The 14292-nt window shown below is 39.2% G+C and overlaps 2 protein-coding genes across 3 annotated transcripts; both read right to left on the reverse strand.

Annotated features, from left to right (window-relative positions):
- Window positions 1–401: 401 nt before the first annotated feature.
- LOC104447946 (synaptonemal complex protein 1) lies at window positions 402–9747 on the reverse strand. Of its 2 annotated transcripts, none has more exons than XM_039308314.1 (19): window positions 9458–9747; window positions 9303–9352; window positions 8760–8967; window positions 8542–8667; window positions 8266–8364; window positions 6814–7490; window positions 6483–6731; window positions 6278–6406; window positions 6131–6199; window positions 5940–6050; window positions 5403–5510; window positions 5212–5322; window positions 5051–5137; window positions 3464–3550; window positions 3263–3370; window positions 2969–3055; window positions 2788–2847; window positions 1894–1933; window positions 402–842 (listed from the first exon to the last, which is right to left on the reverse strand). In XM_039308314.1, exons 1-19 carry the CDS (start codon window positions 9624–9626, stop codon window positions 634–636), a joined length of 2784 nt encoding a protein of 927 aa, XP_039164248.1. In that variant the 5' UTR covers window positions 9627–9747; the 3' UTR covers window positions 402–633. The 2 variants fall into 2 exon arrangements, with proteins under 2 accessions (XP_039164248.1, XP_010059999.2); XM_010061697.3 differs by having other exon boundaries at window positions 707–842; window positions 1831–1933.
- Window positions 9748–10534: 787 nt separating this feature from the next.
- Window positions 10535–11873, reverse strand: LOC104447948 (signal peptidase complex-like protein DTM1). The gene is made up of 2 exons (XM_010061698.3): window positions 11421–11873; window positions 10535–11039 (listed from the first exon to the last, which is right to left on the reverse strand). Exons 1-2 carry the CDS (start codon window positions 11792–11794, stop codon window positions 10952–10954), a joined length of 462 nt encoding a protein of 153 aa, XP_010060000.2. The 5' UTR covers window positions 11795–11873; the 3' UTR covers window positions 10535–10951.
- Between the last annotated feature and the right edge of the window lie 2419 nt (window positions 11874–14292).

Genomic DNA, 14292 nt, shown 5'->3' on the forward strand with positions numbered 1-14292 from the left:
AAAAGATGTAGCAAGTTAAATTAAGTGCAGGAACCGCCCCATTGCTTCATGGTGGCTGATAATTTAAAGTACAAATTGGGTAATTTGTGAGTTGTAGAATGAACTTATGGCCTAAAAGCATATGGGGTCAGTTATAAGGGGATCGAACATAGACGCAGCCAGGGGTAAAGATTTGACCAAGCAGATCACCGCCTAGTCGGGTTAGAGCGAGATACAAAATTAAACCTTTGCCTCGTCTAGACAAGTTACGGAAGAGAATTTATGTATCCAATTCCCCCATTTCGCCCAAACGTATTGGTCAGGATGACCCTACAAGTTGCATTCCCTAAAATAGCACTCTTCCCTTGAACGGCTAAGAGATACATCATACCTGAGGCCTCGGGCATCAATCCAACAAAGTTGGATAGTCATGTACATAGTGCCACTTTTAAGTGCTGTAGACACCAAATACTCTTCCATCAGCGAACGGGAAAGAGCAGACCTAGTTGTGCGTCTCATGAAAAGCTGTGTTTTTTTTTTTTTAACTGCTGTTACTTCACTTGTATGAATCGCAACCCAAAACCACAGATATCTGCAGTGTGATCATAAGTGATGTACAAGTGAACTTGAGAAGCATACATCTGTACCGTTGCACTAGTAATTTCTGTGAATGTACAGGTTCACAACGACTGCCAGTATCTTGCAAACCATTTCACTCAGAGATGTTGCAGAAGAATCTTTTCTCCAGAAGAAATGCCAGCCAGTTAGTGTGATGCTGAATATGTTCAACTGGTTGTGCCCCCTGAATGTGACGAATTCAGTTGAATGTAACAGAGGAATGCAAGTGATGGAAACGCTTAAGCCTAGGCCAAGAAAATTGACATTAGAGTGATGAACAAATAATATTTACAGTAACGATAAGCAGGAAATTCATATTTACATGCCAAGCTTTCTCTAGAGTAAGACACATGATCATAGGTAAGCTGATCATGTGGACTCCGATGATACTGCAACCTTGACATAGATTCATACGGGAGGGCAAGCACAATTTTCTATTACGGAAATAAAAGTCAATCAAAAACAAAGAAGGAAAAATGACTGCTGCGAAATTCTTCCTCATGATGATTAGTACAATCTGCCATAAGACAATGTATCAAAGTTTATATCCAACTGGAGTACATTCAATATAACTCACATTAACACTGCTAATCTATCCCCCATGCCTTTCGATTATTGTTTTGTTCTTCCACAAGAACATCTATGGCTTGGAAATAAGTTTGATTTCTGCTGTAAAAATTCCAGAAGAAAACTTGTATCCAAGGAATGCTAAAGATGTTGGAAGATCCATTTGCATGAGTTCGTAAATGTAACTATATGGAAGATCCATTTGCATGAGGACCTAGATATAAGGAGAGAAAATAATGTGAAAAATAGGAGAAAAATATGATGTTGGCAGTAACAAATGAGACTTGGATAACGAGACAATTTAAAAATCAAAATTGATAGCTTCTTTTTTCTTTTTCTGCTCTGTGGTTGGGAGTTTTGAACCTCCAACCTCCTGTCCCATGTCCACCCACTGGCCACTAGGCCGAATGCCCAGTAAATCAGGAAATATTCAGATATGAGTTGATCTTGTACCAAAATTCAGGGTGGTATCAGGGCCTAGCAGAGCTACAGGTGTTATGCTGGGTGATCCACTAGCCAAGACTGAACAGTCTCATCAGCAGTATTCACTATATGATCTATTTGTCCAAATTCTACCGTAAAATCATCATTATATGTGAAAGGCATAGTCTAAGATAGCATTATCAGTTTATTAGATCTCAGAAACATTTCAGAACCAACAAATACCTCAGTCAAATGCATAAGGATCATCGACATAGGGATTTAACGATCCTTCTGTGAACAAATCACCTATATTTGAATTTCGTGGAGGATGAACTCCCTTCATTCCCTGCACAAAGAGTGCAGACCAAGAATGATATCTGGAATCATTAACTACAGCTTCTGAAACAAAAGGCAAACCATGTGACTTGATGTAAAGCTACCAATAACGTATTATACAAATTCTTACATGTACTTATTGTTTGGTATCCACTATAAGACAACATATACATCTTTTACTCTGGCTCTCAAACTGTCAGGATATACCTGTGGCAACAGTCAGAACCCAGAGGTGCCACGTTTTTTCAGCATCTTCAACACTATGCCCATCCTTGAATATATATTAAAACAAGGGGCCATTCAGAGTTCCTTTTACTTAATCTCTGAAAATTTACTATTTAAAGTGGTTCTTTCAAGTCTTCATTGTAGTGAACTCTCAATATATCTCTCTATTCACTTTCAGGTGTGAGGTCCAACCATTGAATTGTGAACAAAAGACAAAAAGTCCTAGAAGGTTTCTTCCTCTTCCTCCACTCATATATCGCCTCCTTAAGTATAAAGAAGCAGAAAGAACATAAGATATCAACATTGAAAAGGTCAGGATGTATTATACATACTCCATCCTGGTGGAATTGGATTGAAAGGCACATACATAAGATAAGCTATGATTTTTATATCCAACTATTCATCTCATCCTTGATGTGGTAACATATGAAAAACCTTCACAGGTACCTGTACTCAAAACTGACACAAGTAGTTGAGTACTGTTCTAATAAAGTAACCATGGATTGAGTCCAAGTAGCTCATCACAAGGGAGGTGAAGTAATTGCCTAGACACAGTCTTCTGATAAATGAAAAGTGAAATCGATACCAAACTCCTACAGTTCATGTAAATGCTCATCTATTAGTTTTGCCCGTAATTACCTTAACATCCTTCGGGGTGCTCAGTCTTGGTGAAACCATCCTCTTATGTTTTCTTGGATCCTGCGGCAATGGGAAACATTGAAAGGCCCCATTGTTTGGCAAAAGAAAGGCTAGCAACCCATTTTATGGAGTACCAACAATCAGATGCTAATCAGATGGTTCAGTGAGACTAGATACATGCCTCAAACATGACTGTACTCCTTGTTTTTCTCCTTTTGGTAATTGTTCTGCCATTTGTCGTTTCAACTTCATATTCACGGTGAGTTACCTGTCATGCAGAAAGTAAACTGAGTATACTTGACGATATCATGACACAGGCAGAAGGCGCTTGAACAAGAAGTATCAGACTGATCATATCAATTCATGCAATGGAAGAATATAATACCAGGTGCAGAAGAATAACCACTGCACCGTAGATGACACTCAATGATAGACTTCTGTTTTTGTGTTAAGATCACAGTGGATAACAACTTACTTTCTTGCTATGCTTGGGAATACTCGCCACACTACCAGTATTAGTGTTCTCTACTTTTTTCAACAATGTTGACACCGGTGTTTGAGTTGCTTCTGGGAGAGGTGGATCCTGCAACAATAATTGGAATCAAAATGAGATGACAAGCCGATTTTCTATTGGCTGCAGAGCCAACAAGAGAACATGTTAATGTTTCCCAGTCACCTGCTCATCATCTTCTGCTCTTAAGTCATGCTGGCTTCTTCTATTACCATTAGAATTCCTCTTCTTCATTGAAGTGATTGAATACTCCTTTCAAGAAAAACATTCACAGGGACAGGAGGAATTATATCATATAAAGCTCAAGGCGTATCTCCATAGTTTATAGTTAAATCAGCAGATGATGCCTATCTAGATGAGATGGAATTTATACTAATCATCACAAACACGAATTTCCCTAGTGTAAAATTCAGGTATAACATCTTAATATCTCAACGACATGATGCATATATATGTGGACAGCATCCAAATGGAACACAAGGCTAAAAACATGACAGTGGTTGCTGGTCCAAGCATCAAACTCAGAATGCCAGCAAGAGAAGAAGACCTCTTTTAGTTTCCAAAGACAACTCCCAAAATGTATAAGCAGATGGAAAACATAGACAGGGTGCATCATTTTGCATCGAACTCACAAAAATTAACTTCTTATTATAGTATCTGCATTTTTTTTTAATCTCGTTGCATCCATAGTTGATGCTACGATATGAATAAGCATAGACTTGAAGCACCTACAAAAAATTTATCCCCCCCACCGCATATAATTTATTAAGAGATTAGTAGGGACGATGCACATTAAGGAGTCAGAAATTGGTAGTCAGACTCAGGATAAGTGAATCAATTATCTAGGCCTATTACATCACTAATTTAAAGTTTGGCTGGCGTCGGCTTTGTATCACTATAACAAATGAAAGTAGATTCAGTTATCTACACCATCCAAAAGGAAAAATTCACCACCATGAGCTTGCAACCTAGTAGTTTCAGTGTGGATCCAAGACTTCAGAAAATTGAGGATTTTGCCACCCGAGGGCAGGGAAGAGTTGAGGCATTTACTCTATGAGGACTGTTCTTAATGTAACTGTGATGCCTAATTGACTTGCAAGAATATAACTACAAACTTGGCCAACTATAGCAAAGGTAATGGTATGACTAATCAGGCAGCGCTCAAGAACATGAAGCTGAAAGAGAAAGCTCCCGGAGCCGGTGAGAGAAATCAAAGAACAGTGAGTTACTGCCTATATTTTTATTTTCTTTTTCAGATCGTTGTATTTAGAATCATCTAAACTCAATTTTTATTCGGAGAAACATAAAACAGAAACTCAGGGATGTGTATCTATCTATGAGAAGTGCGTTATGCATGCAATAGTGTTTCAACAGAGTTGTGCCTATTCAATACTTTCAATAAACTTCACATTCAAGAGTTATACATCAGTAGATTCAGTACTACGAAATTGGTACGTTAACTAGCCATCCTGAGCACAGCAAAATGCAGTGAAACAGCATTAAAGAAAAGGAAATGTCTGGCACAATCTTCAGCAGAGAAAAAACTTCTCAACATCATGAGTTTTCAGATTCCTTTGAACCAAACTAAACATTCAGCATAAATCCAAAAGAAAATGTTCTACATGAATGTAAAGTAGCATCAACCAATTAACTCAAAGTATGAGTTTTAAAGAATGACCTGTCCTACATAGAGGTCTATTTGAATAGAGATTCTCTATGAGATTAAGTAAGGAAAAATAGTCAAGACCTAACCTTTCTTGAAGTGACCTCTTGATCCTCCTGTGGCTTGTCAGCCATTACTCTCCATTGTAATTGCAATAAAGCTCTCTGTCTATCTTCCTGGAGTGCATCGTAGGAAGTTAATGTCCAATACAATTTATAAAATCCACTTTAGGACTACAGATATTACTTACTTTGGATTTCTGCCGATCCAATTCCTCTTGCAGTTTTCTACATTCGTCTTCATACTGACACTGTACAGCTTTCATCTGAGCTTCATGTTCATTCCTAAGTGCGGTTGTTCTCTATACAGATAAAACAAGCATCACAAATCCAAACTATAAATGAATCTGGAAGTTCATCTTGAAGCCGGTACCACATGCACCTCTCTCAACTCATTTTCAGCTTGGATTTGGGCACGTTTCATCTCTTCATTGTGGTTGGTTTTGAGAAGCAATTCCTTCTGGTTGTTTTCCTGATGAATGCGACTTACCTACATCACAGATGAGATTGAATTTATTTGAATTTGATGGGATCATGCAGAGTCAGTTTGCCGAATTGTAGTTCACACAAAACTAGCTGATGAGAGCACATAAGACTTGTCCAAGAAGTTTATCTGGAACCACCTTTTGGTTTTAACTGTGCGTATCTATTTACCCTACGCTACGCTTTGGAAAAATGCAACACTAGAAAGTGAATATGATATTAGTCCTTTCAGTTTCAAAAACCAATTATTTCAAAAGCCAACATGTGATTGTGCTTCCCAAACTTAAAAGGACAATACATAGATGTAAGTCTCAACTGTGAGATAAAGTAATGCCAAATAAAACCATATGGCTCAGTAACTGGAGGGCCATAAAAAATATTGAAGAAAAGATGACGAAAGATCAATATGAAAGTATGCATTGGCTGTGAAATTTACAAAAGCAGCATGTTCCTCCTGAACGCATATCAATTGCTGCCTTGATTCTTCTTTGCAATCAGCAAGTTTTTTATCACACTCCACTTCCATTTGTCCGATGACTTTGTCCACCTAAAGCCTCAAAGGGAACAGCAGCCAATTATATCAATAGATTAAGGAACTGTGGGCAAAAGTTTGAAGAAATGACAAACCTTTTCTTTTTCCTGATTGACAATCTCCTGCTTTTCCAGCTCAAATTTTCTTCGAATGTCATTAATGGCCTAATAAAGCTTGCTGTTAGAACTCAAATGATTATAAGTAATTTAAGCTGCATGCAGAGCATGACAAGCAATGAAAACCTGATCATTCTTCTGACAAAGTTCTTTCAAATGCCTCGAAAGTTCCATCTGTTTATTATCAAGCATCATATCGTACTGCTTCTTGGATTCTGCCAGTCTATGTTCAGCTGAAGTCAGTAATGCCTGATTCTGCAGTAACATGCTGCGATGAATATAGTACTGTAGGAGTGTTCTAAGTTCATGAATCGTTATTTCAAAAGTTCACCTCAGAAATTTGGTCTTCTAGCTTCTTCTCTCTATCCCTGTAACTAAGAATAAGGTTTTCCTTCTCCTCTAACACATTTTTGAGATCATCAACTTGATTCTCAAGTGCATCCTTTTGCTTCTCAACTTTCTCATTCACGTCTTGCAGCACTTGTATTTCTTCAGCCTTTTTCTGAATCTCTGCTTGAGATTTCTCATTATCATCATTTTTCTGACTCTCTAATGCTGAATACTTGGCCAGCAAATCTTGCTGTGAGACATAAAGAAACAGGTTGAGGACAGCAATAAAGCATGGTTACAAAACACAAAATGACCAAAGCAATAGTTTCAACCATTCTATCCTCAGAAGATTTTGTACTCTCCAGAAGAGAGCTGATTTTCTGCTTTAATTCCCAAACCAGCAATTCAGACTCAATGCTCTTTGAGACAAGGGTTTCTGCTTCAGACTCCAAGCTCTGAATTCTCTCTCTTGAAATTTGAAGTTCCTCTGAAAGCTGTGTTATAGCCACCTCATGAGATTTCTGAAGTTCTATGACCTGACTATTTAATTCCTGATTCAACACTTGCAAAGCATCCTTCTCTGATTTTGTGAACAAGAGCTCGCTCTGCAGCTTATTATGCCTTTTCTTAGCAAGTTGAGCTGCAAGGTCCATCTTATTTTGAACCAACTTGAAGCAAGACTCATACAGGGAGTTCAACTGATCCAACTTTTCCCTAAAAATCAAATTTTTTGCATCCAATTCCACCAGCTGTGCAGCAATCAGGTGAACAAAACTTTCAAGACTTTTAATCTCTTCAAGTGACAATAACAACTTACTGCCAAAATCATCATTTCTCAACTGAAGTTCCTTCTTGTCTTTTTCTAGATTTTCTTGAGTGGTAATCAGTTGTTTGATTTCATCATCTTTTGATATTAATTGGGACTGCAATTCTCCCAATGTAGAATTCAAATTGTCCATGGCTATCACATTCTCCTTCAGAGCAGCTTCATATTTCTTGATCAATGCATCTGCAAGCCAGATAACAATTATTTGATGGCTTAACAAGCAGATGTATACCAAATGCCCAACAAGATTCTGACCAAACAACTCCATCATTGACATCTTTATTGAAAAACTGCATTGATAACATGTAACTAGTCTATCGCTATCTCAACCGTGTCATTGTCATCTCATAAAAAGAGTAAATCAGAAACATGTATTCTCATCCAATGCGGATAAAAGTTCTGTCACTAACAGAAAGCTTGCTTTTGAATCATGTCATTGTCACCAACTGAACCCTATGTATGTTACCTATACGTTCCGCATGAAGCTAACATTTTACTCAATATGTGAGTAGATCAAAACCAATTGTAACCAATACCACTTAGTAAAGTTCCCTGGATAAGGGAATTGCAATAATCTTTCCAAAACATTGGGAGATGTGTATATTTTCCAATCTTCTTCCCCTCGTAGTCCATGGAAGGTGAAGATTTTGAAAGTGATGATCCATTTGATGCTTAGGAGCATATGGATGAGAAGGATCAAGGATCAAAGCACTAATCCACTGGAGAGGCCTCATATGTTCCACTTTAGGACCTTCGTCTGATCCAGCTGAGGAACCCTCAAAATAGTTCAATTATGAAACTTCCAACTTTCACAGAATACAATCATCTTCTCCAAGTCAAATGTGATACAGAACATGGTTTCAAAATTTCATCTATATAGATCATCATGGATGAAAAGCTCTCTGCAACAGCAATATGTATATAAGATAAACATTCCCAAAAAAGGAACCTAATTTACCTTTCTCCCCTATGAGATTGGCTGTCCTGTACTGTTCATCTCTGTGAAATTTCTCTCGTTCTTCTTTCTCAACTCCAAGTTCCATCAATTCCTTGTCACCTAGAGTTATCATTTAATAAGAGCTTATAAGTTTAAAATTATTCAAAGGAATGACACCAAAATTCAGCAGGTCTACAAGAATCTATGAATACATCTAACAATTCACAACCGAATTACACATTTCATTGTACCATTTTAGTAAATAAACAAAGAATAAACTGACTAATAATGACTCACGTCTCTGAATTGTCTCCTCTGCAGACTCTAGCTTCATGGAAAGAGCAGCCATCTGTTGATTCAACCCATCAATCGCGACTGAACTAGCCGATAACTTGTCTTCAAAGAACTCCTTATCTTTCTCAGCTACATTAGTAATTGTAATATGTCATGTCTACTGAAATTTTTACCGATGCGTGAAATTATCATTTTCAATATGTAGGAAAGAAGTTGGAGACCATTTTGGACTTGACCAGCCAAGTGTTGCAACGTCTCTGTGAGTTGATCGCACAACGTCTTCGTAGAAGAGAATTTAGACTCCAGCCCTTTCCACAGCTTCTCATCCTCCTTCTGCTTCACCTTGAGCTTAGCATTCTCATTAAAGGCATTCTGCAGTTTGTCCTCCAGTGCACGGATGTGCTCCGTCGATTTCTTCAATTTCGTGTTCTAGAACATGGATAACACTGATTAGCCAGATGTACACCTCAAGTTTGCACGTAGCACGGTTAGAAAAAGCTAAAAAAGTTGCATGACATGGAAAATCCAGAAAGATCATTGGCAAAGAGAAATAAATACCTATAAAAGCAATTCAAAGACATTAATTCCTAACTCAGCCTTCTCAAAACACTAATCATTGTGAGTTCAGAATATGCGTACTTCTCAAAACAGACGCCTCACGTAATCCAAATGATTACTCAAGCAAGTCACGGGAATGGCGAAGGTAAAGAAATACACAGTCAGATTCAGAGAACCGATCAAAAGCGAAGTTTCCGCTCCCCTACCGCCATTTCGAGATCGGTTTTGACGGCGGCTTGCTCCTTCACCAGCTTCTCTGGCCACGGACAAATCAACGACAGAAAATCAACAGAGCGATTCGAAAAAGGAAGAAGAAAAACATAACAGAGCACGCGAGGGAAAAAAACGGCGCCACGAGAACCTGCGGTGAGCTTCAGGTTCGCGAAGCTTCCGATCGAGAGCGAGTCCGTCGCGGACGGACGCGGCGAGAAGGAGGAGAAGGCCTTCGCGGTCCCGGCGGCGGACGACGCCGACGACCGGGGCTTGAACTGGTCCAAGCTCTTGAAGCTCGGGAACCCTAGCTTCTGCATCGCGATCGGACGGATCGAGCTTGCAAAGGGAAGAAAAATCGGCGTCGGAATCGAGAGAGAACGGAGGAGGAGGAGGAGGAGGAGAGAGCGAAGAATTCGAGCGCGCGGTCCGTTGCGTCTGCAGTTCGTTCGAGTGGGAAATGAACTTGGCGCCAAGCCCAGCGGAGTCCTTTTATAGTCCGGTCCTCCCGGCGAAAATTAAAAGGAAAAAGTGTCGGCAATTTTATTTTATTTTTTGGGTAATTTCGTGAATATGATGCAATACGGATCATTTCTAGGTGACATTTTTCAAAATTCAGATAAATATTAATTTAATTGCATATCGCTCTGAAAAATAAATGGACATGTAAAGCATTTTCTCCAGACTACTTGTTAGATTTGTCGAGTTTAATGATTGCAATTTTTAATGCTAAGATAATATTTGACCTTGTTCATTGTGATGTATTTGGACTGGTAGTTGCACCTCCTATGGGACTATTTTGTTAGGCCGTTGCCGGTAAGTTTTGATACATCCGGATCTACTTGATGTACACGTATTTAAGTCTTTGAACGAGACACGTGCCTGGGATGGGGTCAAGTAGCGGTTTGAAAATCAATCGATGGTCATGACTTGTAAAGGGGTGTGTGAAACTAAAACCGGTTTTGAATAGAGAGACATCACTTGGTGTGTGACATGCTGTACAAGCTAGTTTATGTTTGCGATTGATTATCTTGATTGATTGACATGTTGATATTCTTATTAAGACGCATCATTCGAATCACTTTCGATCATATTCTTAGTTTGAATTCAAAGAAGGATGTTGACATGTCGTAAATTAGAATGATCGTGAGATGTTAATTCCGACTTTAGAGAAAAGCATCTGATAATGATGGATATGCGGAGACCACCTCATACAATGCCCAAGCCCTAAAAAAAATATGCCTGAAGCCCTACAATTAGGATCTCCTATTATATATCAACGGAGAAAAACCAAAGTTCATCACTCAATTCCCCAATAACCCTAACAAAAAAATGCAACATTCTGGAGAAAATATAATCATCAACTGAACATGTCAAACGAAGAACTGTATCGAAGTGGAAAGATCTAAGTAAAAATCATTCATCACCATAACAGGAGAAATCTGGTGAAAATGCTTCTGCAATGAGTCCGCCTCCTCTTCGCCGGCCGCCCATTCCAAGAGACATTATCACCGGGATCGGGTGCCGCAACACCTTGATTTTCCACAGTTGCCTTCGAATATAGCGAATATCACAGGATTTTGGTGAGATTTACACGGCAGCACGCGATGGACAGACTTATATTGTGCGGTTCCAGAAACTGGACTCAACTGGATACGAACACCCACCACTTGTACAGACCATATCCGTAGACACATGTATACACGGCCAAACGAAGAGGATACATTCTAAACCTGCGTAGGAAAACCATGAAGAACAAGGAAAGATCCGACACTCAGAAGTCAAATCGACCGTGCAAAAAGCATGCGAAGTCATGTCCTGTCCTTTCTAAGATGACATCGTTCAATCTGAATCTATTCCTTTCCATCTCGATCAAACGGACACAAGATCAAACCGCCAAACTTACCCCCGGCTAGGGCGGCCGGATTCAACGTCGAGAAACGAGAAACCTAAGCAGTTAAATCGCTCACGGTGACTAGATCGCCGAGAAGACTACCCTTGAGTTAGTCAGTCTGGTGACGATGCACGAAGATGGGCGTACGTTAAATGCAAAGGGTGGGGGGTTCCATTTTCCTAGAGATGCGCTGAAGGAAGAGATGGAGAGAGGAGCAGACCTTGCGAGGCCAGATCCCCGAGAAGCAATGGCGGCTCTCTCCTCGGGGCTGATCGGGGTGGTCCACTTGGAGAAGTCGCGGTCGAAGTAGTCCCAGTCCGGCAAGAGGACGCCGGCGATCCCCAGCACGCCCGCCCCGTACGTCGCCATCGCCTTCTTGAAGGAGTGCGTCCACAGCCCGACCACCACCATCGCCGCCGCCAGCCAGACCAGGGAGGCCCTCAGGGCCGCGTCATTGGCCATTTGACGACGGGGCGCGGCGGAGAAGGAGGCGAAGCGAGCTGGATGGAGACGAGGGAGAGGAGGAGGAAGGGGAAAGAGACGGTGGTTTGCGGAGAAGGGCCAGTGGGCAGGGTTTCTGGGGTCTCGGTGCATTAAAGGAGGAAGGTGGCAGTTCGCTCATTATGGGCAAAAGGCATTGAATTGTCATCGCGAGGTGAGCATCGATGACTTTTTTTTTTTTTGAGCAAAGAGCATCGATGACTTCACGTCATAGACCATGTATAGATCCAGACCCTTCTAGTTCTAGGAAATCCCTTTCGTGCGATATCTGGCGACCTAACCATGTATTTTGCACTATGTCAAAAAAAAAAAAAAACATGTATTTTGCACCATATTTTTGCCTCATTTCATTACAGACATATAATTGCCGTAAAACAATTTACAACGTGCACAACCGAGGTTCTCTTCTAGTCTCCCACGGAAATATACATGACAAAAGTGTCGTATCTCTTATGACAGTTCAATTTTAATAATATTTAGTCAATCCATTTGGATTGTCTTGTTGTTGATTGGATTAAGTCCTATGAGTTTATTGTGGTCAAAGTCATGATAGAGTAAATTAAGCACATTGATCCGTGCATTTAGCACGGTGAGATGGTTTAACATTAAATTTGTTACACCTAAGTGTGTTTTTCTTTTCCTAATAATTCATAGCAAAAAGGGAAAAAGTATAGGTAAGTGAAAATTTTCTATTTAATCTTTTTGCGATCTTAAAATGTTTAATATTTTTTGCAAAAGTACACCGATAAGACATACTTCTTATCTTTGTCGGCGAGATAAAGGGATATGCGTCAAGTATGTGGTCGATTTTTCATTAAAAAAATTGTCTCGAAGGGAGAAATTTTCAAAAATATAAAAATTCTTGAGGTGGAGTTGTAAAAGTTCACTTCCAACCACGCTTGATCTTTGGGCCCTCAGCAAAATTTTGTCCAGTCATCGAGGTTTGGGCCGAGACCTTTGTATTGGGCCATCACCATTGAAAATCGCCTCAATTGCTAACCCGACCGGGACCAACATAACAATACGGATCTAGCACGAGAATTTGCCCGATTGATCTCCCTTCTCCAACTGCGATCAAGGGATGAAACAGTCTCCTGCTTTCTCCACGTAATATTTTCTTAGCTGTTAGCAGAAACTTTGAACTCTTCCAACGCCCAAGAAAAACTTACTTTTCACATCTTCGAGTAAAATGGTCGATCTCGCATCCTAAATTTTTTACGCACCTAATCGATTAAATAAACCTACAATTTGATGCACATGTCTATCTCATAAGACTACCGCTTCCAAAGAAAAATGCTACCCTTGTTTAGGCACGATTTTTTTTTACTTCTAATTTTTTTTTGCCAAACAAACCCATCTATAAACTCTAGGCCGGCATCTTTATTAAAAATATTCCACGAAATTTCATCTTTGTACGTCCTAAAAAAAATTAATTTAGTTAAATGTAATCGAAAGTTATCAAGACAATCCAAGAAAATCAGGTATCCGCTTCATTAAAAAAAGTGAAAAAAAGAAGGGACTGTTGACCTAAACTTGCCCCGGGAGACTTTGGAGCGTGCGAGGAATAGGCTGACGAAACCCACACGCGACAACTGCGGTGGAGTGTTTTGCTGCATCAACTACCCTCTAACCGCAACCGGGAAGCACGGGTCAACGGGTGTTTCATTGCGTCGCCTATTATTGGAACTCTTCTTTAAAAAAAAAAAAAAAAAAATGAAAAATAAATAAATAAATTCGAAGTCATTTTTGGACTAAAATTCACAGCTTTGTCGTTTGAACTCAAATTATGCTAGCAAGTGTTCAAGACATTGAATCAAAGTCTAAATGAGCACAGAAAAAGAAAATATATTTAGGAGCGATTTTAAGTGGATATTAATGTACGTTTGACGATTACAAAGTGAAAGATCTTCAAAATATAAAAATTTGTAGATACAAAACCGCCCAATCATAAAAATTGGGATGTGATGATGAGATTATCCCAAAAAGATAGTAATTTCATGAGTTATGGTGGGATTATTCTTTCAAGGATATGACAATTTGAAGATTTTGCAAGTTCTTTTTATATATGTTGGTACCAATAAATTATTTCTGATTTATTTTTTTCTTTTTGCTTTTTTTCTAAGTGAAGCTGCACGACTCCACATAGTGGCACATCAATGCCACGTCTCGTCTCACCGAAGTTTATTATTGAAAAATTATCACGCCAATATTTCTCATCTCTCAAATTAGATAGATCCAATTGAAGTACTTAATCACACTAATTAGATAAGTTTTAGAACTTGATTCCACCATTCGAAAATTTTAAAACTTAATTGGTTTCTCATTACATTGTATAACGTCTAGTTGCCTTTCTTTTATATTAGAGGGAAGCAATTGAGTTGGTGGCCATCGAAAATTAAGTAGGTTTAGTAACAAAAACTGGTAAATGCCAAGAAACCTTACATTTCATTTCAATTCTATTTTGTAGAACACCTTTTGCTTTCAAACGATATTACATAATATAAAAAAAAGGTCGAAACTCCCATTTCCATGGAAGGTCTGAAGTGTCGTCTCTCTCTCTCTCTCTCTCTCTCTGTCCGCGATATGGTATT

Source organism: Eucalyptus grandis, chromosome 3 (assembly GCF_016545825.1).
Source record: "Eucalyptus grandis isolate ANBG69807.140 chromosome 3, ASM1654582v1, whole genome shotgun sequence".
NCBI classification, from domain to species: domain Eukaryota; kingdom Viridiplantae; phylum Streptophyta; class Magnoliopsida; order Myrtales; family Myrtaceae; genus Eucalyptus; species Eucalyptus grandis.